Genomic DNA, 25867 nt, shown 5'->3' with positions numbered 1-25867 from the left:
GACAAACTCTATCATAAGTCAGAAAAAGAAATAGAAGGTAGGAATTGCAGGAGTTTGTGTCTTCCGCCATAATCACCGTTGAATTGCAGTGAGGACAGAGGAATAGTCGCAAGAGGAGATACACGAGACTTATCTCTTTTCTTATCTTTTCAGGGTGACATGATATATATGTCTCAATATGTTTCTTTGCAGATAAACAAAAGTATAACAGGTAATATACATTGTTAGGTGATACCTCCATCCATTTAGGCCAATTTAAGTTCGCCTTATGCCAAGAAACTATACACGTAATCTAATATATTCAATCTGATATGTTTATTTAGCGAATACTAATATTTATATATGATACTAAAATGCATTATATTTTCATCAAAATACTGTTTAGACCCCTTTCACCCGTGAAACTAGAAAAAAGTTTGTCGTTGTTGTCTGGATCACTTTATTTTGTCATAATATGTAATATATAAATAACCATATTAGATGCCTAACATAATGGCTAGCAAGTTATAATTGTGTTAGCCATCTACATGTCCATAGTAAATGCCACATGCACTTCTCTTTAAACGAATAGTTATGAATATAAAGTTAAACGACAAGAAGCAGCACTGACGGCTACTGTTATGGTTCCTGACAGATGTCAACAGGATACGAGGAGGCTTTGGGACTACGAGGAGGCTTCAGGACAGATGATCAACACTCATAAATCCTCTATCTCTTTCTCTACCAAAACGTCACCTGAAATATGGGCTAGAGTCAAAAATTGGGTATAGATAGAGAGGGAGGTGTCGGCAAGTACCTTGGACTCCCATAACATTTTGGCAGAAAGAAGAAAGACTTATTTGTATCTATTGTTGATAAGATGAAGCAGAAGGCCATCAGCTGGAACTCACGGTTTCTCTCAACGGCGGGTAAAGCCACAATGCTCCAATCTATACTATCAGCCACTCCAACCTTTGCTATGACATGCTTCCAGCTACCTGTTGGTTTATGCAATCAAATTCAATCCGTTTTAACAAGGTTCTGGTGGGATACAAAGGATGGAGATAATAAAATTTGTTGGGTCGCATGGGATAAACTCACATTGCCAAAGAGACTCGGGGGCTTGGGATTCCGTGATGTGCAGTTATTTAACCAAGCTCTGCTGGCCAAAATTGCGTGGAGATCGATCACCAATCCAGGCTGTCTCCTTTCTCGGGTTCTATTGGGGAAATATTGCCATAAATCCTCCCTGTTGAAGGCTGGAAGGGTATCCTCTGGGGTAGGGACCTTCTCATTACTCATCTTGGTAAAGTGATTGGCAATGGAGAATCAACGAAGGTCTGGAACGACTCCTGGATTAATCCCCGGTTGGATATTAAGCCGTTTGGTCCTGTCAAGCTCCAAGACCAAGACCTTCTAGTGTCTGACCTCTTATCACGAGAAACCAGGGAATGGAAAATGGTTCTCCTTGAGAACACTCTCTCAGACCTCACTGCTCATATTCTCTCCATCAAACCTAGCATTTTGGATGCCCAAGACGCCTTCATCTGGACGCAACACTCCTCGGGTGCTACTCAGAAAAATCTGGATATCACTCCTCCCAAGTAGCTAAAATCAAATTGACCAGCACACTCTTGGATGTCGAGATTTCGGACTGGTAGAAGAACATCTGGAAACCTCCACTGCTCCCTAAGATTAAAATCTTTCTGTGGAAATGCGCTAGGAACGTTCTCCCCACCGGAGATAACCTTCTTCGCCGGAATATCCCCATTAGAGCCTCCTGTCTAAGATGCGATGAACCGGAAATGCTGTTGCATTTGCTGTTCCATTGTCCGTTCGCCGCCAGTTCTTGGAGCCTCATACCGTGGGCACAGCCATTTGTATCCACTCAGCATTTCTTTCCGTTTGGAATTGGAAGCTTCACGACGTATAGTCTGCCTCCCCCCAGTAGGTATCACTTCTATTGTGTTCCCTTGGGTTTGCTGACAACTTTGGATCTGTAGAAATCAGATGCTCTTCGATAATCGGCCCTCTTCTCCTCAGGAACTTCTTCGAAAAGCCATCTTTGCTTGTAAGGAGTGGGAAAACGCCCAATCTCACCCACTGAAGGCTCCGATCCCCAAACGACTCAGTCCACCTCTACCCCCGATGAACCCAAACATCGTGATATGCTATACGGATGCGGTGCGGCTTGGAGATCTGACCGGAAAGCGGCTGGTTTAGTCTGGATCTTCACTGATGACACCTCCAAAGAAATCACTCGCTGCTCTCAGTTTCAGGACGCCGTTGGGTCTCCGCTTATGGCTGAAGCTCTTGCAATCCGAGGCGCTCTTATACATGCTTCGTCACTCAATTTCTCTCAAATCTGGCTTCGCTCAGATTCTCAAGGACTGGTCACAGCCATCAACGCGAACCATCGACCGATTGAACTCTTCGGGATTCTCTTGGATGTCGCTTCGCTTATCTCCTCTAAATTTTCTTCTGTTTCAGTTTCGTTTATCTCATGTTTGTTTAATGGGCATAAGGATCTCCTGGCTAAGGCATGTCTTTGTATGCATTAAACCTTTGGGCTCTCAAGCCTATTTCTTTTTTATTTAATGAAATCTCTGTTTCCCAAAAAAAAAGTTAAACGACAATCTTAGGTATGAATTATGGAGAAATTTCATGTTTACCACTTTCATGGTACCACTTTTCTTCTTTACCACCACTAAATGGACATTTTCAAAAATACATTCTTCATTAAGTGGCAAAAGACTTTTACACCTTTGTTCTCTATATATATATAATAAATTATTATTTAAATAAATAAAAAATAAAAATTAATAATTTTTTTATGTTTTCGAATTATACTTTTTCAAATTCGAACTTTTTTATAATTTAAAAAAAAATTCGATTTTTTTTTATTTTTTGAAAATTTTCTTTTTGAAAATCGAAAATTATGTTTGAAACTATTTTAAATTTTTTTGTATTTTTAAGTATTTATTTATATATTTATTAGAATCCTAAATTTCATATTCCAAAAATCTTATCTCACCCCTCAACTCTAAACCCTAAGTCTAGATTAGTTAACCCTAGGGGTATAAGTGTCTTCTATCCTTCATTAAAAGTGAAGGTAAAAATGATTGGTGTAGAAATGAAAAATAGTACTATGAATGTGGTATTTGTGGCAAATTTCCCATTTTTTATCAACATATTTTGTTATAATTAGAAAAATACAATTCAAATTTATAGTTGGTTTATTATTAATGTAAATAATCGAATATATTAATTAATTTTTTAAGTGGTTTTATTATGACTTATTAATCTATACTAATAAAAGAGACCTTTTGAGGCTCCGTAAAGCGTCCACATCAGCGAAAAAAACTTCTTCCAAAAGATGACACGTGTCATTAACAAAAAATAAAAATAAAAATACATATAAAAAAATAATAAGTAAATATATAATATAAGAAATAGAAATGTTACATTAAACAATAATAAGTAAATATACAATATAAAAATAAAAAATAAAAAGTAAATATACAATATAAGAAATAGAAATATTACATTAAACATCTATCATAATTTATAATCTGATATAAAAGCATAAAAATTAGAAAACGTAATACTAATAAAAGGGACCTTTTGAGGCTCTATAGGGCGTCCACATCAGCGAAAAAAACTTTCCCGAAAGATGACACGTGACATTAACAAAAAATAAAAATAAAAATACATAAAAAAAAAATAATAAGTAAATATATAATATAAGAAATAGAAATGTTACATTAAATAATAATAAGTAAATATACAATATAAAAATAAAAAATAAAAAGTAAATATATACAATATAAGAAATAGAAATATTACATTAAACATCTCTCATAATTTATAATCTGATATAAAAGCATGAAAATTAGAAAACGTAATACTAATAAAATGGAACTTTTGAGGCTCCGTAGGGCGTCCACATCAGCTGAAAAAACTTCTTTCGGAAGATGACACGTGGCATTAACAAAAAATAAAAATAAAAATACATATAAAGAAAAATAAATAATAAGTAAATATATAATATAAGAAATATAAATGTTACATTAAACAATAATAAGTAAATATACAATATAAGGAAAATAAATAAAAAATAAATATACAATATAAGAAATATAAATATTACATTAAACATCTATCATAATTTATAATCTGATATAAAAGCATGAAAATTAGAAAACGAAAATATATAATCAAAAAAATAAAAAAAAAACTAAATTAAACATCTATCTGAAAAACGTATCTATACTAATAAAATGGAGCTCTATACTAATAAAATAGAGCTTTTGAGACTCCATAGGGCGTCCACATCAACAGAAAAAAATTCTTCTAAAAGATGACACGTGACATTAACAAAAAATAAAAAATATATATATATATACATATAAAGAAAAATAAATAATAAGTAAATATATAATATAAGAAATAAAAATGTTACATTAAACAATAATAAGTAAATATACAATATAAGAAAAATAAATAAAAAGTAAATATACAATATAAAAAATAAAATATTACATTAAACATCTATCATAATTTATCATCTGATATAAAAGTAAGAAAATTAGATTACGTAAATATATAATTAAAAAATGAAAAAACTAAATTACACATCTATCTCAAAAATATATCTATACTAATAAAATGGAGCTCTATACTAATAAAATGAAGCTTTTGAGGCTACATATAGCGTCCACATCAACGGAAAATTTTTTTCTAAAAAATGACACGTGGCATTAACAAAAATAAATAATAAGTAAATATATAATATAAGAAATAGAAATGTTACATTAATAAAATGGAACTTTTGAGGCTCCATAGGGCGTCACATCAGCGGAAAAAACCTTACTCTAAAAGATAACACGTGGCATTAACAAAAAATAAAAATAAAAATACATGTAAAGAAAAATAAATAATAAGTAAATATATAATATAAGAAATAGAAATGTTACATTAAACAATAATAAGTAAATATACAATATAAGAAAAATAAATAAAAAGTAAATATACAGAAATATTACATTAAACATCTATCATAATTTATAATCTGATATAAAAGCAAGAAAATTAGAAAACGTAAATGTATAATTAAAAAATAAAAAAAAACTAAATTAAACATCTATCTGAAAAATATATCTACTTTTGAGGCTCCATAGGGCGTCCACATCAGCGGAAAAAACTTATTTTAAAAATGACACGTGGCATTAACAAAAAATAAAAATAAAAATAATTATAAAGAAAAATAAATAATAAGTAAATATATAATATAAGAAATAGAAATCTTATATTAAACAATAATAAGTAAATATACAATATAAGGAAAATAAATAAAAAATAAATATACAATATAAGAAATATAAATATTACAATCATAATTTATAATCTGATATAAAAGCAAGAAAATTAGAAAAAGTAAATATATAATTAAAAAATGAAAAAACTAAATTAAACATCTATCTGAAAAATGTATCTATACTAATAAAATGGAGCTCTATACTAATAAAATGGAGCTTTTGAGTCTCCGTAGAGCGTCCACATCAACGGAAAAAATTTCTCATAAAAGATGACACGTGGTATTAACAAAAAATAAAAAATAAATATTCATATAGAGAAAAATAAATAATAAGTAAATAAATAATATAAGAAATAGAAATGTTACATTAAACAATAATAAGTAAATATACAATATAAGGAAAATAAATAAAAAGTAAATATACAATATAAGAAATATAATATTACATTAAACATCTATCATAATTTATCTTCTGATACATGACATTATTATTTAAAAAATAGAAAATAAATAATAAGTAAATTTGCAATATAAGAAAAAATAAATAATATGTAAATAAATAAACAGAAATATTGCATTAAACTAATAAGTAAATATACAATATAAGGAAAATAAATTATCAGTAAATATACAATTAAGAAATAAAAAAACTAAATTAAACATATATATGAAAATATATAGTAGAATAAATAATAACTAAATACACAATATAAGAAATAGAAATATTATATTAAATATTTATCGTAATATTAGAATAAATAAATATAAAATATAAGAAAAAATAACAATAAGTAAATATAGTATATAAGAAATAAAAATATTACATTAGATATATATCGTAATCTCTACTAATAAAAGGGATCTTTTGAGGTTCCATAGAAAATAAATAAATATACAATATAAAAAAAACAAAAAATACATTAAACATCTATCTGAAAAGTATATTACAATAAAAAGTTAGATAAGTAAATATACAATATAATTAATAGAAATATTACATCAAACATCTATCGTAATATTAAGTAAAACAGTTAGATAAGTAAATATACAATAAAAAAGTAAATATACAATATAAGAAATGAAAAAACTATATTAAACATCTATCTAAAAAATGTATAGTTTTACATTTTTATTATTTCCAGATATTTTATAAGTAACATTGTAAATATCTTTGGAATGGAGATAGCCATTCCACCCATTTCATTTGGAAAAATAAATAATATGTAAATAAATAAACAAAAACATTGCATTAAACTAATAAGTAAATATACAATATAAGAAAAATAAATTATAAGTAAATATACAATTAAGAAATAAAAAAACTAAATTAAACATATATATGAAAAATATATAGAAGAATAAATAATAACTAAATACACTATATAAGAAATAGAAATATTATATTAAATATTTATCATAATATTAGAATAAATAAATATAAAATATAAGAAAAAATAAATAATAAGTAAATATAGTATATAAGAAATAAAAATATTACATTAGATATATATCGTAATCTCTACTAATAAAAGGGACCTTTTGAGGCTCCATAGAGCGTTCACATTAGCGAAAAAAATTCTCCCGAAAGATGACACGTGACATTATTATCTAAAAAATAGAAAATAAATAATAAGTAAATTTGCAATATAAGAAAAAATAAATAATATGTAAATAAATAAACAGAAACATTGCATTAAACTAATAAGTAAATATACAATATAAGAAAAATAAATTATAAGTAAATATATAATTAATAAATAAAAATACTAAATTAAACATATATATGAAAAATGTATAGTAGAATAAATAATAACTAAATACACAATATAAGAAATAGAAATATTATATTAAATATTTATCGTAATATTAGAATAAATAAATATAAAAAAAAAAGTAAATATCGTATATAAGAAATAAAAATATTACATTAGATATATATAGTCATATTATCAGTGATATAAAAGCAAGAAATTTAGAATAAACAAATATACAAAATAAGAAAAGATAAACAGTAAGTAAATATACAATATAAAAATGAAAAAAACTAAATTAAACATATAACTGAAAATGTATAGTTAAATAAATAATAAGTAAATATACAATATAAAAATAGTGCATTAAACATTAATTATAATATTACAATAAGTAAATACAAAACATAAGAAAAATAAAGAATAAGTAAATATACAATATAAAAAATACAAAAAATACATTAAACATCTATCTGAAAAGTATATTACAATAAAAAGTTAGATAAGTAAATATACAATATAAGTAATAGAAATATTACACCAAACATCTATCGTAATATTACAATTTAATATAAAAGTAAAACAGCTAGATAAGTAAATATACAATAAAAAAATAAATATACAATATAAGAAATGGAAAAACTATATTAAACATCTATCTAAAAAATGTATAGTTTTACATTTTTATTATTTCCAGATATTTTATAAGTAAATATAAAATATAAGTCAAACAAGCATACAATATAAGAAATATAAATATTACTTCAAACCTCTATCATAATATTATCATTTGATATAAAAACAAGAAAATTAAAATAAGTAAATATACGATATAACAAAAAATAAACAATAGGTAAAATACAATTAATAAATTAAAAACTAAATTAAATGTTTTTGTGTGAAAAAAATGTTTAGAAAAATAAATAATAAGTAAATATACAATTTTAAAAAATAGAAATATTATATTAAACATCTATCATAATATTAGAATAAGTAAATATACAATATAAGAAAAAATGCACAATAAGTAAATATACATTTGTCGAAATAAATACTAATAAAAGAGACATTTTGAGGCTCCATATAGGGTTCACATCAGCGAAAAAAACTTCTCCCATGAGACGAGACATCATTATTTAAAAAATAGAAAATAAATAATAAGTAAATAAACAATATAAGAAATAGAAACATTAGATTAAACAATAATAATTAAATATACAATATAAAAAAATAATAAGTAAATATACAATATAATAAATAGAAATATTACATTAAACATATATCATAATATTATCATTTGATATAAAAGCAAGAAAATTAGAATAAGTAAATATACAATATATAAAATGGAAAAAGTAAATTAAACATATATATGAAAATGCATTGTTAAATAAATAATAAGTGAATATACAATATATAAATATTACACTAAACATTTATTTTAATATTACAATAAGTAAATATAAAACATAAAAAAATAATAAGTAAATATACAATATAAGAAATACAAAAAATACATTAAACATCAATCTGAAAAATATATTATAAAATAAATAATAAATAAATATATAATATAAGAAATAAAAATATTACTTTAAACATCTATAATAATATTACAATTTGATATAAAAGAAAAAAAACAATTAGATAAGTAAATATACAATATAAAAAATAGAAACACTACATTAAACATCTATCTGAAAAATGTATAGTTTTACATTTTTATTATTTCCAAATATTTTATAAGTAAATTTACAATATAAGTAGAACAAGTATACAATATATGTAAAAGAAACGTACAATATAAGAAATATAAATATCACGTTAAACCTCTATCATAATACTATTATTTGGTATAAAAGGAAAAAAATTAAAATAAATAAATATACAATATAAAAAAATAAACAATAGGTAAAATATAATTAAGAAATTAAAAAACTAAATTAAACATCTCTCTAAAGAAAATGTGTAGTAAAATGAATAATAAGTAAATATACAATTTAACAAATAGAAATATTATATTAAACAGCTATCGTAATATTAGAATTAATAAATATACAATATAAGGAAAAATACACAATAAGTAAATATACAATATTATAAATGAAAAAACTAAATTAAAAATCAATCTGAAAAATATAGTAAAATAAATAATAATTAAGTATATTGATTTTGACAACAATAATTAAGTATAAGAAATAAAAATATTACATTAAGCATTTATCATAACATTAGAATAAAAAAAAGTAAATATACCATATAAGAAAAAATAAATAATAAGTAAATATACAATATAAGAAATAAAAACTAACATCAAACATCTATCTGAAAATGTATTTTTTTACATTTTTATTATTTACAAATACTTTTATAAGTAAATATATATACTATATATGAAGAAATAAATAGTAAGTAAATATGCAATATAAAAGATAGAAATGTTACATATTATAATAAGTAAAAATATAAGAAAAAATAAAGAATTAGTAAATATAGTATATAAAAAATAAAAATATTACATTAAATATATATCATAATATTATCATTGATATAAAAGCAAGAAATTTAGAAAAAGTAAATATACAAAATAATAAAAGATAAATAGTAAGTAAATATACAATATAAAAAAATTATACATCTATCTCAAAAATGTATAATTAAATAGAAAATGTATAGTTAAATAAATAATAAGCAAGTATACAATATAAGACGTAGAAATATTACATTAAATATCTATTGTAATTTTACCTTTTGATATAAAAGCAAAAAAATTAGAATAAATAAATATACAATATAGAGAAATTCTTTAAGACGTTCAGTTTAAGTTTTTGTCAGAAAATAGTCTTAATAAAAAAAATGACTAAAGAGTAAAAATACTTTTATACCGTAGGGTTAATTAATCTAGATTTAGGGTTTAGAGTTAAGGGTGGAGTTTTGAGGATAGGATTTCAAATTTAAAAAAAATTAAAATTAAAATTTTCAAAATAAAAGGTGGCTATTTTGGTCATTTTACTTATTCAACGTTATTTTTGTGACAAAAACTTAAAAAAAATTGAGGGAAATGTCCTACTATATAAAAAAAACTAAATAATAAGTAAATATACAACATAAGAAATGAAAAACTATATTAAACATCTATCTCAAAAATGTATAGTTTTCAGTTTTTTCTTAAGGAAATATATATTCACACAAATATACAATTCAGAATTTTGTTGTTCTTCGTAATACAATGTAAAAAAAAACTATATAGTTAATATTTGAAAATCAAAATAGCTCTAAATCAAAATAGCTCTGCGCGGGATAACTCGTAGTATAAATTAATAGATTAGATTGTCTATTCATCTTAGTCAATCCGACTCTAGCCGTGTTTAAAGTATTCAGTTTTAAAAGTCTTTAAATAAGATAATAGCATTTCCAAAGTGGAAACAAAAGTTAATTAGCATTTTTAATTTAGATTTGTAAATAATCACGTCTCCATCACATTCCGAAAGTTTTCAATCTAGAATCGTTTTTGAAGTGGAAAATGGATTATGGAAGGAGTGAGAGAGAGATTTGAACCAAAAAAAAAAAAAAGGAAGGAGTGAGAGCTGTACTCACCTTATCATTTTTGGGGCATTTGCCTCAGCCTCCTCTCACATCAGTATATTTTGGGGCTCCCATATTCATAAATAATCATACAATCAAAATGACAATATGATAACTGAAAAACCATACTATCTTCTAATACAATCATTTCTGTTTAGTTGTTGTGGGCATTAATTTCTTTTTCTTTTATTTTAAATGTCAAAAACACTTTTTATGTATAGAATTTAAGTATATATATAAAATTTTCATAACCAAAATATAATGTTAGCCATTAATTTTTTTCTTAAAAATAATGTAAAAAAATCAGGATAGAAAAGCAATTTATATTCTGGTTCATTCAAAAAATTTAATACTGTTGATACAAAATAAATTATTTGTGCCACAGTCCCCTCGTAGCCTTCGCAAGGCACTGGATGGAGTTTACATGCTATCTAGATGGGAACAAATACATTGAAAATGAGTAAATCAGTATCATTCAAAGAAGTTAGTTATCAGTTCAAAAAAAAAAAAAAAAGTTAGTTATCAAGAAAATAACCTTGCTGTATAGGTACATTCTCTTAAAAAAAAACATTGATATATATGTACGTAACTAAAAATTAAAGTAGGAGAAATGGCTCAACTCAAGAATTAAAATCGCAGAAACCTATAGTGATATTTTAACCAACATTAATCGCAAACTCATATGCTACAAAGCCAAAAAAGCATATTTGCGAGAAGGATCCTCGGAATCTGATGCGCGAAAACTAAACCTCTCTCTCAGATAGAAATCGAGCTCACGGATCTCTCCTCGAAGATCTCTATCGCTAATCTTGAGGTAAATCTCCACATTTCGTTTGATCGTGGTCTAGAGTATCGATCGCGAGTGTGATCTGGCTGGGTTTGATATGTCAGATCGCGAATTGATTGAATTTGGATCTCTTTGTTTCGATTTGGGTCTCTTGATTGGTAGGGTTTGATCTCGAGATTGAATCCCACCCACTAGATCTGGCCTAGGATCTAATATAATCATGTTAATTCATCTTACATAAGATTATGGCTATGTTCTGGATTGTTTATTGTTATCAGAAATCATATATATTGTCCCAATGATTCTAGCTGATGGTTTCACTTGCAGGAGCTGAGTAATTTATTTGGCAATTTAGCACTCACACATCTGTTCTAGTTGACAAGAGCTCTGCTGTGGACTTGTTGATTTCACAGTCAGGTAGAATGAACAACACCAACATGTCGTTTTTTATGAGTATCATTCTTTCTTTATATGTGTTTATGTTTCAATCTTCTTTACCAATGCTGGTGCTTTATTGAAAGATTGACATTTGCTTCTTTTTTTTATCCCTTTTTGTAGCTTTCGTAAGGATTTGCATTGGTTGATGTAAGCCTGACGTGTTGGGAACTGTAAGTTTCTGTTTCCAATTCTCAGTCTTTCGGTTTCTGCGGGTATACACTGTCTTACTGATTATATATACTCTGTGTATTTGCAGATTTGGGTTTGGTTGAGTTTAGTTTCCCCCAACAATGATCGTTCAAAGACCCGTTTTTCTAGGGTCTCTCGTGTTGGGTTTCTTCTTCTTCCTCTTCGTAAACGGGCAAAAATGCTCAAAGTCTAGCTCTTTGGTCGGGTACGAGTCCGAGTTCAGGATGTTGCAACACCAGCTCCGTGGGGTTTTCACCGTTCTTGATGATTGTTCCTTTAGGGTTTCACGTTTCGATATGCTCTCTGGTTCTGATGTTCATTGGTGGGGTGCAATGACCTCTGATTTCGAGAACATGACTGATAGTGGCTTCGTGATCTCTGATCATAAGCTTAATCAAACGTTCAATAATCAATCTTTCGTCGTCCGATTGTTGGATAATGTTACATGGGATAGTATAGGAGTGGTTTCGGTTTGGGATTTACCTACTGCTTCTGATTTTGGGCATGTTCTGCTCTCCAACGCTACAGAGCAAGATTCGTCTTCTTCAAAATCCGAATCACCTCCTTCAGAGAGTAAAGACGCTGCTACTCCTGGGAAATCGAATAACAGTGAGCCCTTTAAGGCTCCTACCATGTTTGATAATTGCAAGAAGCTTTCTGATAAGTATAGGCTCAGGTGGACCTTGAATGTTGATGAAGGTTATGTAGATATTGGTCTAGAGGCTACAACTGGTTTACTGAACTACATGGCGTTTGGTTGGGCTAAGCCGAACACTACCTCAAACCTCATGTTGAATGCTGATGTTGTGATTACTGGGATTAGAGAGGATGGCTTCCCTTTCGCTGATGATTTCTACATTACAAAGACGAGTGTATGCTCTGTCAGGGATGGTTTTGCCGCTGGGGTTTGTCCTGACACTGTGTACGAAGGATCAGATGCAGTTGGCTCTTCGGTGAATAACACAAAACTTGTTTACGGGCATAGGATAGATGGAGTTTCGTTTGTTAGGTATAGGAGGCCGTTGAATGATAGTGATAATAAGTTTGATTTTCCTGTGAATGCAACTGAGAATCTCACGGTTATTTGGGCGCTTGGGGTGATAAAACCACCAGATGTTATCAATCCTTACTATCTACCTGAGAATCACGGCGGCGTGGAATCGGAAAACTACGGGCATTTTTCGCTTAGTCTCTCTGATCATGTGGATGAGTGTTTGGGACCATTGGATGCAGACAACAAGTATGATCAAGGTGTGATCATTGCCGATGCCAACGCACCTCTTGTTGTCACGGCTGGACCATCAGTGCATTATCCGAACCCTCCAAACCCTTCCAAGGTTCTGTACATCAACAAGAAAGAAGCACCGGTGCTGAGAGTGGAGAGAGGTGTTCCTGTGAAGTTTTCAATAGAAGCAGGGCACGACGTCTCGTTCTACATAACTTCAGACTTTCTCGGTGGGAATGCTTCTCTAAGGAACAGAACAGAGACGATCTATGCGGGTGGGCAAGAAACTCATGGAGTATTGTCGAGTCCGTTAGAGCTCGTTTGGGCTCCTAATAGGAACACACCTGACCAACTCTATTACCACTCGATATTTCAAGAGAAAATGGGTTGGAAGGTTCAGGTTGTCGACGGTGGACTCTCGGATATGTACAACAACAGCGTTAATCTAGATGATCAGCAAGTAAAGTTCTTTTGGACCATAGTAGGTGATTCAATATCGATTGCAGCTCGTGGGGAGAAGAAAAGCGGCTATCTCGCAATTGGTTTCGGCAGCGAGATGACAAATAGTTATGCTTACGTTGGCTGGTTCGATAGAAACGGAACAGGGCACGTAAACACGTACTGGATTGATGGAGAATCAGCTTCCTCTATTCACCCTACAGTCGAGAACATGACATATGTGAGATGCAAATCCGAAGAAGGGATCATCACTCTTGAGTTCACCCGTCCCTTGAAGCCTTCCTGCAGTCATCGAGATAGACCCGAGTGTAAGAACATGATCGATCCAACAACTCCTCTCAAAGTGATATGGGCGATGGGTGCTAAATGGACAGATGGTCAGTTAACAGAGAGAAACATGCACTCGGTTACAAGTCAGAGACCTGTCCGTGTCATGCTGACGCGTGGATCAGCGGAAGCGGAGCAAGATCTCAGACCGGTCTTGGGCGTTCATGGATTCATGATGTTCCTCGCTTGGGGAATCTTGCTTCCTGGTGGGATATTATCTGCTAGATACCTGAAACACATCAAAGGCGATGGCTGGTTCAAGATTCATATGTATCTTCAGTGCTCAGGACTAGCCATTGTCTTCCTCGGCCTCCTCTTCGCAGTAGCTGAACTCAACGGTTTCAGCTTCAGTTCGTCCCACGTCAAGTTCGGTTTCACAGCCATAGTTTTGGCTTGCGCTCAGCCCGTGAACGCTTGGCTAAGGCCGCCGAAGCCTGCTCAAGGAGAGCTAATGTCTTCGAAGCGACTAATCTGGGAGTATTCTCACTCGATCGTTGGTCAATCAGCTGTTGTAATAGGGGTTGTCGCGCTATTCACGGGGATGAAGCATTTGGGAGAACGGAACGGAGCAGAGAACGTAGACGGGCTTAACTGGGCACTCGGGTTATGGGTGTTCCTCGGAGTGGTGACTGTTGTGTACTTGGAGTACAGGGAACGAGGAAGAAGAAGAGCGAGGAACCTGAGCAGAGGGAACTGGGTCTTGGGGAATGTTGAAGAAGATGATTCGACTGATCTAATAGATTCAAGAGGAGGTTTCAGAGATAAAGATGACGAAGAAGGTAGAAATGGAGGGAGGAGTGAGATTCAGTTAGAGCCGTTGAAATAATAGTAACTTTTTTATTCAGATCATTTTCCTTTTATTTTATTTTTCTCTTACCGAACAAAAAAAGTAAGGAAAAACAGAAGTTTTGTCTTTTACGGTTTAATACTTTATAAATGCAACGGTCTGTATCTATGCATATTAGAATTTGTATACATTTACATTTGAGATTTATAATACACAAACCAATTGTGAAGGCCTCTCACTTCTTTCACCTTTTTTTCAGAGAAAGTGGACATTTATACTGAAACCGGATTTCATCTTTGGCGTCGGCTGATTTTTTTTGTTTTTGTTTATGACATACTTTCAGACTTTGATCGGATTTATCTTTTGGCTTAGACATACTATACAAATCTACTGATTTCCAACGATATGTTGGAAGGTGAGATACCTATTTTGCTGTTCAGCATATCCAATCTTCAGCTATTGGACCTCTCTACAAACATTTTATCCGGGGGCCTCTCTTCACACATCAATTCCACAAGGCGAGTAGTATTATTCCTTCAAGATAATAATATATCAGGGGCTATTCCACACTTTACTAAAGAATGTCTCTGTACTTGATCCGGGAAAACAAACTATCTGGGAACATTCCTGAGTTCACCAACACTCAAATACCCCACACTCTTCTTCTTGGGGGGAATAATTTAACTGGTTTTATTTCTCGCAAGTTGTGTGGCCTAAGAAAGATCTAACTTCTTGATCTTGCAAACAACAGACTGAAACTATGTATCAGCAATACATCTCTTTTTTTTTCTTATGGGAGAGAGTATACATTATATGATTGTGAATATTGAATACGGTAGTTTTACCCGGGTTTGTTTTTCATTGACACTTTTTCTCCGCAGGACTTCTGTGTAAAACAAATGTATGGTATATATTTCAAATCTCTCTTTTTTTTTAACACTGAAGATCATATATATTAAACCAACATCATTACATAAACCGGCGATGATGGACATCCCGGAAACATAGCCGGCGGATACACAAAATCCCCGAAGTAAAGCCCACAAATAGGAATCTAGATGAAAACACAACTGAAACTAAGATCTAAACAAAACTAATCACTAACAGTACCACATCGGTTGAAACCCATACAAAAGAAAATAAGAACATGCGATCTATAAGAGAAACCTATGAAAGACTAATCGATGAAGTCCAAACAAGAATGGAACACCAACAGCCATGTCCTCCTACAGTGAATATTATTTGTGAATAAAATTTAGAATTTATCATTCTTCTTCTTCCTCGAACAACATTGTAAAAAGACGTGCGCATGCATAGATCTGACGATCGTTGTGGACCTCAATTATTTAGATGAGACCAGAGCCTGCTTAGCATTGTTATGGGTCCAAGGACAAAAAAATTTTTTTTACCCTATAAAATTTATATTCATATCATATTTAAAATATTTTTAAAATTTAATCAGTAATATTTTATATATTTTGTGATGAAAATAAAACTATATGCATATCAAATATTTTTGGGCCCTTTTCAGTTTTATTTATTATATTAATAATTTTTTTAATATAAAAATATAGATTTTTAAAAAAAATTGGACCCCTTAACTATTAATACACGAGGGGACACGGGCTTGGACTCAGTGCGATCGCACCTCTTGTCCCCCCTGCTCAGCCGGTCCTGGATGAGACCGTAACCTTTTGTAATGTTATCCTCCCTCGTTTTATTTAATTGATGGTTTTTTTTTATTTAATTGATGGTTTATGTATTTCAAACATAGTTGAAAACAAAAATATTAAAGGGCCCCAATATTAAATATCTTAAAAAGTAAAAGAAATAACTCAGTAAGAAAATTTATTTTCACTGTGAGATTGCTAAGCTGTAAATAAATTAAGTTTATACCATTTTCATTTCAATTTTACATGAAATTAACAATTGATTCTAATATAATATGTTTGTTAATTTATGCAACTGTACAAAAAAAATAAAAGAAAGACACACATATTATTTGTTATTTATATTTATACTAGGTGATTCGCCTGCACATTTAATATTTATATTTTTATTATTTAAATATTTAATTTATTTATAATATATATAAATTTTGTTATGAAAGTAGAATTATATGTATAAATTATAAAATATCAGTTAAATAATTTTAAAATAATTTAATGTTGATCATATGACGTGTGCATATATGATAAGGATTGTAAAGGTTATGTGGATTAAAATCATAGAATTACATATTTATTATTTAAAAAAGTTTTTTCCTCTGGTTTAATAGATATGTGGCTCCTGTTTTTTTAGTAACTAACTAAATACAATATTAGAAAATAATTAAATCATTAATATTAAATATGTCGTTTTGAACTCTTGATTAAATGTTATCCTTTCTCCAAAAAAAATAATATTAGTATTTAATCCCTATCTGAATCTGGATGAGCAATGTTATCTTTTCTCCAAAAAGGATAATTCATATTAGCATATACACTTGATACTGGAAAGATAGTTGTACTCGTAGGCGTCGAGGATAAGACCCAAACTTGTAGGGCTGGTGGACAATCAAAAATTGCATTAATGACAGATTCTTCTGGTTCTCCACATCTTGGACAGTAATTGTCGCATCTCATGTTTCGTCTTGTCAAGTTTTTCGTTACTGCCACATGACATGTTATCAATTGCCATATGAGATGTCGAGTTTTTTGTGGAGCTTTTATCTTCCAAGCAAAGGCCTTGAGCTTTGTTATACCGGGTTTAGTATCTCTTCCTCTTCCTCAGGTTGCATCAAATTGCTAGCTACACAATATCCTGATTTAACCGTGTAGATACCACTCTTTGTGTAGCTCCAACAGAATGTTTTGCGGCGATGAGCCGAGCTTATGGCCATACACCTTATGAGAGGTATGTCTTCAGGGTGCACATAATTTTGCAGTAAGCCAACATCCCATTCCTTTGTATCCTGGTTTATAAAATCGCTGACTTTCATGTTCGGGTTAAGAACTGGTGCTAAGGGACGAGCATGTCTGGCTGGTGTCTTAGGGATCCAAGGATCCTCCCAGACCTTAACCTCATATCCTGAGTGTATCTTCTGTCTGATATCCAAAAACAACAGTTCTCTAGCTGCTGAGATACTGGTCCACACATACGAAGGACTACTTACAGAAAGAGAACGCAAAGGCGAGCTCATCCTGTAGTGTCTTCCCTTCAATACTCTAGCCACCAGTGAATCCGGATATTGTACTAACATCCATAGTTGTTTTGCTAATCAAGCTAGGTTGAACTCATGGATCATACGGAAACCCATCCCACCCTCCTCTCGTGGTAAACATGCATTTTCCCATTTTGCCCAATGAATTCGTTTCTTCGGTGGGTTCGAACTCCAACAAAATTGTGCAATTGCACTTGCTAGGTTTTTGCATATCTCCAAAGGAAGCAAAAATGTGGACATAACATAAGTCGGAAGAGCTAACAAAATAAATTTGATCAGTACTTCCTTTTCTCCCTTCGAAAGCCTTCTCCCGTCCATCCATTCACTCTATGCATTAGCTTATCCTTTAAAAAGCAAAAAGTTTGCATTTTGAGCCACTAATATCTTCTGGAATTCCTAGATATGTTCCCATTTCTCCTTCATTCTGAATTCCCAGAGTATCTTTAATCTGCTGTCTGACATTGGCGTTGATCCTTTTACCAAAGAGTAAAGAGGATTTGTCAAAGTTAATACATTGTCCTGATGATTTCCCATATTTTCTGACTACTTTCATCACTTCTTCACATTCACAGGGTTCCGCCTTACAAAAGAAAAGGCTATCATCAGCAAAGAGAATGTGAGATACCGAAGGACACGCGCGTGTAACACGCATCCCTGTTATCTTTCCTTGGTTTGCAGCATGATTAAGAAGGCTAACGAGTGCTTCCGTGCACAGAATAAAGATGAAAGGAGACAGAGGATCTCCTTGACATAGGCCTCTCTCTGGGAAAATATTTCCTCTTGGTTGCCCATTCATGAGTACCTTGTATTTTACCAAAGTAATACACCTCATTATTCAGGTAATCCAGATTTCAGAGAATCCCATCTTGCGCATAACTGCTTCAATAAATGACCAATCCATTCTGTCATACGCGTTACTCATATTTTTCTTGTGGCCATCCTCTTATTTCTTCCGCTCGGTTTAGTTCTCAGGGCGTGAAACATTTCCTGAGCGATCATGATATTATTTGAGATCTGTCTTCCAGCAACAAAGGCTGACTAGGTTTTTGATATCCTAGCAGGGAGAACTTTCTTTAATCTCTGGCATAAGACCTTAGAGATTATCTTGTAACTTACGTTACATAAGCTAATGGGTCGGAATTGAGTCATCTCATCGGGACTTGTTGTCTTTGGGATAAGACAGATGTTTGTATCATTCAAACCATTCGCCATCACTCCATGTATAAGGAATTGATTAACCATATGAATTAAATCCTCCTTTACAGTGTCCCAAAATTTCTAATAAAATAACGATGGCATCCCATCTGAGCCAGGAGCCTTCTCCGGGTGCATGGCAAACAGAGCTCATTTGACTTCCCACTCAGTCACTGGAGCTGTAAGCTCAACATTAGTTGACTCAGTAATCGGCGTGGATACCTCGGAAAATGTTTCCTCTATATCGTTTGGGTTAGAGGATGCAAAGATTTGCCTAAAATAGCTTGTAGCAATGGCTACTAATCCTTCCTCGTCTTCCACCAAATTCTCATTTGCATCTAAAAGTTATGTGATCTTGTTCCTCACTCTCCTTTGCTTTGTTAGTGCATGGAAAAAAATTGTGTTTCTATCGCCTTCCCTTAGCCAAAATACTCTGCTTTTTTGCTTCCAGAACATCTCTTCTGCCTTAAGAGCATCAGAGAGCTCCTTTAATGCTTCTGTTATTTCCTCAGTTGTAGCATCATCATTCGAGTACAGACCCTCCACTTTCTCTTTTAGTTCCTCCACTTGTTTTGCTGAGTTCAAATTGTGTTGTCTCCTCCACTCACCCAATGCTTTACGGCAGCTCGAAATGTGCTCCATAATACTCGCATCTGGAGGAAGATCTGGTGATTTCCATCCATCAAGGATTAGTTGCCTTAGTTCCTCATTATCCAGCCATCTTTTTTAAAAGTTGAATTTCTTCGACTTCCTTACTGGTTTTGTGAGAATATCTGCGAGGATTGGACGATGATCTGATCCCCATAATCTCATATATTTCACAGCAGAATGAGGAAATTTTTCATGTCAATCCTCATTTCCAACAGCTCTATCAAGACGGCATCTAACAGTATCTCCCCATGCTCTCTTTTCCCACCCAGGATAACATATCCCAGTGAAAGGGAATTCTAGCATACCACAATCGCTTAGCATCTGCCTAAAAGAGAGAAACGAGCTATCAGGTCGCTGTCTTCCTCCTGTTTTTTCATTATGACCAGTGATTTCATTAAAATCGCCTATCAAGAACCAGGGTCCATCTCATGTTGTTGAGAAACGCGTAAGGCGTTCCCATACATGTTCTATGCGTTCTAAAACAGGGTCTCCATAAACAAACGTCCTAAAGACTTTTATTCCATCAATGACTGCATCAATGTCAATCATTCTGTTATTCAAAAATAAAACATTAACTTGAAATTATACTTCATTTTTACACTAATCACTTTTACCCTTATTATTAAAGAGGAAAAAAAACATTTATAACTCTATGGTTAACAAATCTAGATTAGAGTTTAGAGTTGAGGGGTGGAGAAGAGTTTTTGGAATGTGAAATTTAGGATTCTAATAAATATATAAATAAATACTTAAAAATATATATATAAAAAATAAAATAGTTACAAAAAGTATTTTTGATTTTTAGAAAGAAAATTTGAGAAAAAATAAAAAAAAATATAAAAAAAAGAAATTTATAAAGTATTTGAAAAATTATAATTCGAAAACATAAAACTTTTTTAAAATTTAATAATTATTTATTATATATATAGATGACAAAGGTATAAGAATCTCTAAATAAAAATAATATTTTTGAAAATATCTTGTTATTGGTGATAAATATGAATAATTGTACCAACAAAATGGTAAACATGAAAATTCTCCCTGATTTTCTTGCTACTTGACAAGTTGAAATGTGAATCAATCTGTTTGTATTACCCATGCTCTGTTAAATCACGTACATTCTCAAATCATCACAATTTAATATGTTTGTTAATTTATGCAATTGTACAAAAAATAAAAAAGGAAGACACACGTATCAATATTTGTTATTTATATGTATATTTAGTAACATAATAGACTTTATTACGTCAAAAACACCAGCAAGAAATTATTAAAATTCTTATTCTTTTTTTTTTGACAAAAGTGTACTATTATTATAAATATTATTTGAGTTTTAGTGTAGATAAAAAGAATCAAGGAGGGCAATGATGTGTACATTCGCATTTCGTTTGTCCTTTGTCTGCAGGAATGCAGCTACCAATCGCATCTTTATTAAACTTTTTTAGACAGTGGCGTTTGCAGGTGTGTAATGTACATTTTCCGTTTTTGTAACTATAAGATGTGTAACATGGGCGTACTCCTTTCTGAGCGATCACCATTTCTCCTGTTATTATAATAATCAAAACATAACTTTAGTTTTCATATTTAAAACAGAAAATGACATTTTGTAAAACATATGTTTAGAGAGTTTTATTGCATACTTATAAGAAAAAAAAGAACTAAACATCTAAACATCTTCTTTCTAAATCATTGATTATTCTTGAAAAATCATTGATTATTCTTGAAAAATAATTAAACTCAATATTATATAATCAGACATTCAATTTATATAGATATATAAATTAATACAACATCAAATAAGATTTATTTTGGAATGATTATATAATATATTAATAAGTTGTAAATGTAAATACAAACCGAGCAGAAGAATTGTGAGCATAACACCAATAAGCGAAGGTTTAAACATATTTTTCATCGTAGATAGTGAAATGGTGACGTTTTAAGAAAATAGAAAGACAGAGAAGTACATTTATAGATGAATCAGAAATTGAAAAATATCTAATTTAAGCTATGTGTATTTTCAAAAATTCAAATACCAAAGGATCTAGTTTGACCAAAAAACACTATTTCTAGTTTTTATTTATTTAATAAATAAATAAGTTTATTCATTTATTTTTAACTTTATTTAAAATATTTCTTGATATATATAAACAATCAAATTTTATTAAGTCATAAATTCAGAATTTGTATAATACATATTTAGAAAAGAAACAAAAATGACAATTTGGTCTAATAAAGTAAAAATATAATTTTGAAGTGAAATATAAAAAGATTTAGTTATTTCTATATACATTTTTGACAATACTTCGCATATGAGTGACACATTAGGTAAGTCACACATTAGCAAATTGAATAGATATATGAAGACTGTGTTTAGCCTTATGGTCTGAGGTATTTTGGATCGATCATGCCAATTACATATTAGCATAAGATTATGCTATTTTGGAATGTTCTTAAGAATGTTCCAATTTTTTGTTCGAGCAAAAGAAGGTGTAATTAGCTGAAGGTAAAAAAAAAAGTCAAGAGCGTTTGACCATGAATATCGCCGTTTCTTAAGGTGGTTTTTGCACAAAATTAGTATGTGGGCCCCACATAGGTTTTCAAAAGCGGTCCCCAAAGTCGCCGGATAAGGATCGATCATGGGTGAGTTTTCTGACTGTTTGTGGGCCCCACCGACACGCGGTGGCCCGCAATTAGTTTATTTATTTTTAAAAAAAAAAAATAAAAAAAAAAAAAATAAGGATCGCATAAGGCTCGCATAGCGTTAATCATGCTCTTAGGCCTTTTATGCAGTTTTAGAAGCTCGATTGGTCTACAAACAGCTTTCATCTAACTTTGTTTAACTTAACAAGACTTTCACGCCAAAGCGCCTAAAGGCAGTTCTTTCAGTGTAAGGGCTGTTTCAGTTATTGGTGTTAAACATCATTGGCTTAAACAGAGTTCTACGTGTTGTTGAGCTGACAAATTTCTTGGTGTGAACGATGATGCTTCATGGATTTCTTTGGTCAAGGGTGGGAACAAAGAACTTTAGCATGTTCTATTGGCACAGCAATGGAACAAAAAAAAATCCAATTATGGTGATGATTATGTAAGTTAAATTTACATGAACCCTAAGATCTTTAAACATCTAAGTTAATCACATAATAGAATCATATGAATGTTTATAGAGTTATCTGGATTCATTGTGCCTGAGAGATCTTCCTAAATGGAAGACGAACTGCTCAATCTCTTTTTAGGAACTTTTATGTTTCTCTCGCATCGTCTATAATGTTAGGCTTTTAGGATATCTTTATGATGGTCTAAAAATATATATTTATAGGTGGAGGGATGACCTAATTCCTCTTTAGAGTTTCATTTAGATTAATCTCAGCTGTCCATCAAAGTAGAGATAAATTAGAAATTACTCATTTATTTCTAATTTCATTGGTCACCAAATATATTAAGGAATATCAATATTCCAATTAAAAACGGATAACTATAAGACCATATAATAGGGAAAGGAAATATTCTTTACAGTCTCCCACTTGGTCGTTAGTAAGATCCATTAATGTTTTCTTTATGGAATCATAAGGCCGGCATAATATGCTATAACTTTATTTTTCATTTGGTCATCATAAGTGTCTTGACTAATCTAGTAATCAATGAGAGTCATGGCGGTCACACATCATTATGCAACATGATCCCTTCCATGTACTACCATAAACATAAGTAGGAGTATCGTAATGGTCCATTTAATGTCTTTAACGAAAGACTCATCCTGTTATCATAAATCCAACCAACAATAATATGTGTGCACATTGGAAACAGAATATATAAAAGATGTAAAAGTCATAAAAGAGCTCAAATAATTTTCATACATAGGCTAATCATAAACAAACAACATTAGGCGCTATCCTCAAGACCCATACTTTCAGCATGTTTCATGAAAGTATTTGGAGGTAAAGCTTTTGTAAATGTGTCTACAACCATAAGTTCAGTGCCTATATGTTCAATGACAAACTTTTCTCTTTTGACATCTTGCTTCAGTGATAGATATTTGAGGTTCATATGCTTGGCTCCCTTAGATATCCTATCATACTTAGCGAAGAAGATTGCAGCTTGATTGTCACAGTAAAGAGTGAGAGGCTTGTCAACAAAACTCAAAGCCTCAAACTCTGATACCACATGTAAGTTAAATTTACATGAACCCTAAGATCTTTAAACATCTAGGTTAATCACATAATAAAATCATATGAATGTTTATAGAGTTACATGGATTCATTGTGCCTGAGAGATCTTCTTGAATGGATTGAATTTTGAATGAAAGATGAACAGTTTAACCTCTTCTTAGGAAATTTTAGGTTTTTCTCGCCTTGTTGCTTTTAGGATGTCTTTATGATTGTCTAAAGATATGTATTTATAGATGGAGAGAAGACCTAATTCTTCTTTAGGGTTTCCTTAAATTAATCTCAACTGTCCATCAAAGCAGAGATAGATTATGAATTACTCATTTATTTTCAATTTCACTAGTCATCGATATCGATTACTTTTTCAGGGCAAATTGTGACACGTGTCAGATTAAACATCATTCTTCACAAAATGTTATCCACCTGGAAATCGCATGTGGACTAAGCCAAGTAAGGTTACTGCCATATTTGACACGATCTTCAAAACACCCGCGTTAGCCTCTCCCTCCAAACCAGCCGAATCTCGATCACCTCTACGCCAGATCTAAAGACCCGAATCATATCTCTTACTCTTACGGCAAGATCGAGATTCGATAACACAACGAAACTCCACATATATTTGAGAGCGACAACAACATAAAACACCATGAGATAGATAAATGGAAGAAGAAGTAGACATAAACGAGATATGCTTGAGCACCTCTCCTTCCCGACCAAAGAAAACTGTGGTGAAGAGAGTCAAGAGAGAACTTTCTCACAACACGTTAAATGGCTGCAGAAAATCCTCAGTTCAAACATACAAAAACCCCAAACAACAGGTCCATATAACAAAAGCCCATAAGACCACACAATTTAAAGAAATCGTCAACATCGATTCAAGAAAGAAGCCCAAAACTAGCTACATTTAAGTATTTTCGGTGCCAATTTCTCTTCAAACCTAAACTATTTGATTATTTCTTAAATCAGGCAAGCTAAACTTATTGGTTATAAAATTACTTTTTAATACACCGACAAAAAGTATCTCTATAATATTATTTGAGAAATCTGTTTCTTATGTGTCGCACTCACGTTAACTCTCACGGTGGTTTATTACACTTACACCCATAATGAATTAAAAATATTATTAGTGATTTCCATTTTTTTATTATTAAGGATTTTCATTAATAACAATTATCTATGTTTCCTTTTTCTTAGTAAAACTGTGATTAATTTTTTAATGTAATTTTTCTTTTTACTAAAACACATAAATAATAAAAAGAAATTTTATAATCAGTTTCTTATGTGTCGCGCTCACGTTAACTCTCACAGTGGTTTATTACACTTACACCCTTACTGAATTAAAAATATTATTAGTGATTTCCATTTTTTTATTATTAGGGATTTCCATTAATAACAATTATCTATGTTTCCTTATTCTTAATAAAACTGTGATTAATTTTTTAATGTAATTTTTCTTTTTATTAAAACACATAAATAATAAAAAATAATTTTTTTATAAATATAAACATATACATTTATATAAAAACGAATTTAGTTTTTTTTAATTCTTTTTGTTTCCTACGACAAAAATAAAAATTTCAATAACTTTTAAAAATGTATACTTATAAATATATATAAAAATAACTTCACAAAAACTTAAAAATATAATGATTCAGATATATTTTTCTAAAATATAATAATATTTTTATTATAAATATCTTTCGATCAAATAATTAATAAGAAAATAATTTAGAACAACATAAATGATTATTTAATATCTTATTTTCCCAAAAATTATTATATCTTATGATTATTTTTAAAACAAATAAAT

The 25867-nt window shown here is 30.5% G+C and overlaps 2 protein-coding genes and 2 long non-coding RNA genes across 4 annotated transcripts; 2 read left to right on the top strand and 2 right to left on the bottom strand.

Annotated features, from left to right (window-relative positions):
• Nucleotides 1–405: 405 nt before the first annotated feature.
• LOC111202552 lies at nt 406–1522 on the bottom strand. The gene is made up of 3 exons (XR_002655448.2): nt 1081–1522; nt 797–956; nt 406–735 (listed from the first exon to the last, which is right to left on the bottom strand). It is a non-coding gene; the product is annotated as an uncharacterized LOC111202552 (long non-coding RNA).
• A 625-nt stretch (nt 1523–2147) lies between these two features.
• LOC106408391 lies at nt 2148–2540 on the top strand. The gene has a single exon (XM_048748707.1). The coding sequence runs from the start codon at nt 2148–2150 to the stop codon at nt 2538–2540; it is 393 nt and encodes a 130-aa protein (XP_048604664.1).
• Nucleotides 2541–11237: 8697 nt separating this feature from the next.
• LOC106406963 (cytochrome b561, DM13 and DOMON domain-containing protein At5g54830) lies at nt 11238–15079 on the top strand. Its single transcript, XM_013847725.3, has 4 exons — nt 11238–11446; nt 11747–11836; nt 11978–12027; nt 12114–15079. The coding sequence occupies exon 4, from the start codon at nt 12148–12150 to the stop codon at nt 14881–14883; it is 2736 nt and encodes a 911-aa protein (XP_013703179.2). The 5' UTR covers nt 11238–11446; nt 11747–11836; nt 11978–12027; nt 12114–12147; the 3' UTR covers nt 14884–15079.
• Nucleotides 15080–21080: 6001 nt separating this feature from the next.
• On the bottom strand, nt 21081–22080 carry LOC111199525. The gene is made up of 2 exons (XR_002653437.2): nt 21749–22080; nt 21081–21434 (listed from the first exon to the last, which is right to left on the bottom strand). It is a non-coding gene; the product is annotated as an uncharacterized LOC111199525 (long non-coding RNA).
• Between the last annotated feature and the right edge of the window lie 3787 nt (nt 22081–25867).

The sequence above is a fragment of the Brassica napus genome, chromosome C2 (genome assembly GCF_020379485.1).
Source record: "Brassica napus cultivar Da-Ae chromosome C2, Da-Ae, whole genome shotgun sequence".
Lineage (NCBI taxonomy): Eukaryota > Viridiplantae > Streptophyta > Magnoliopsida > Brassicales > Brassicaceae > Brassica > Brassica napus.
This window is presented reverse-complemented; position numbering and strand designations above follow the sequence as displayed.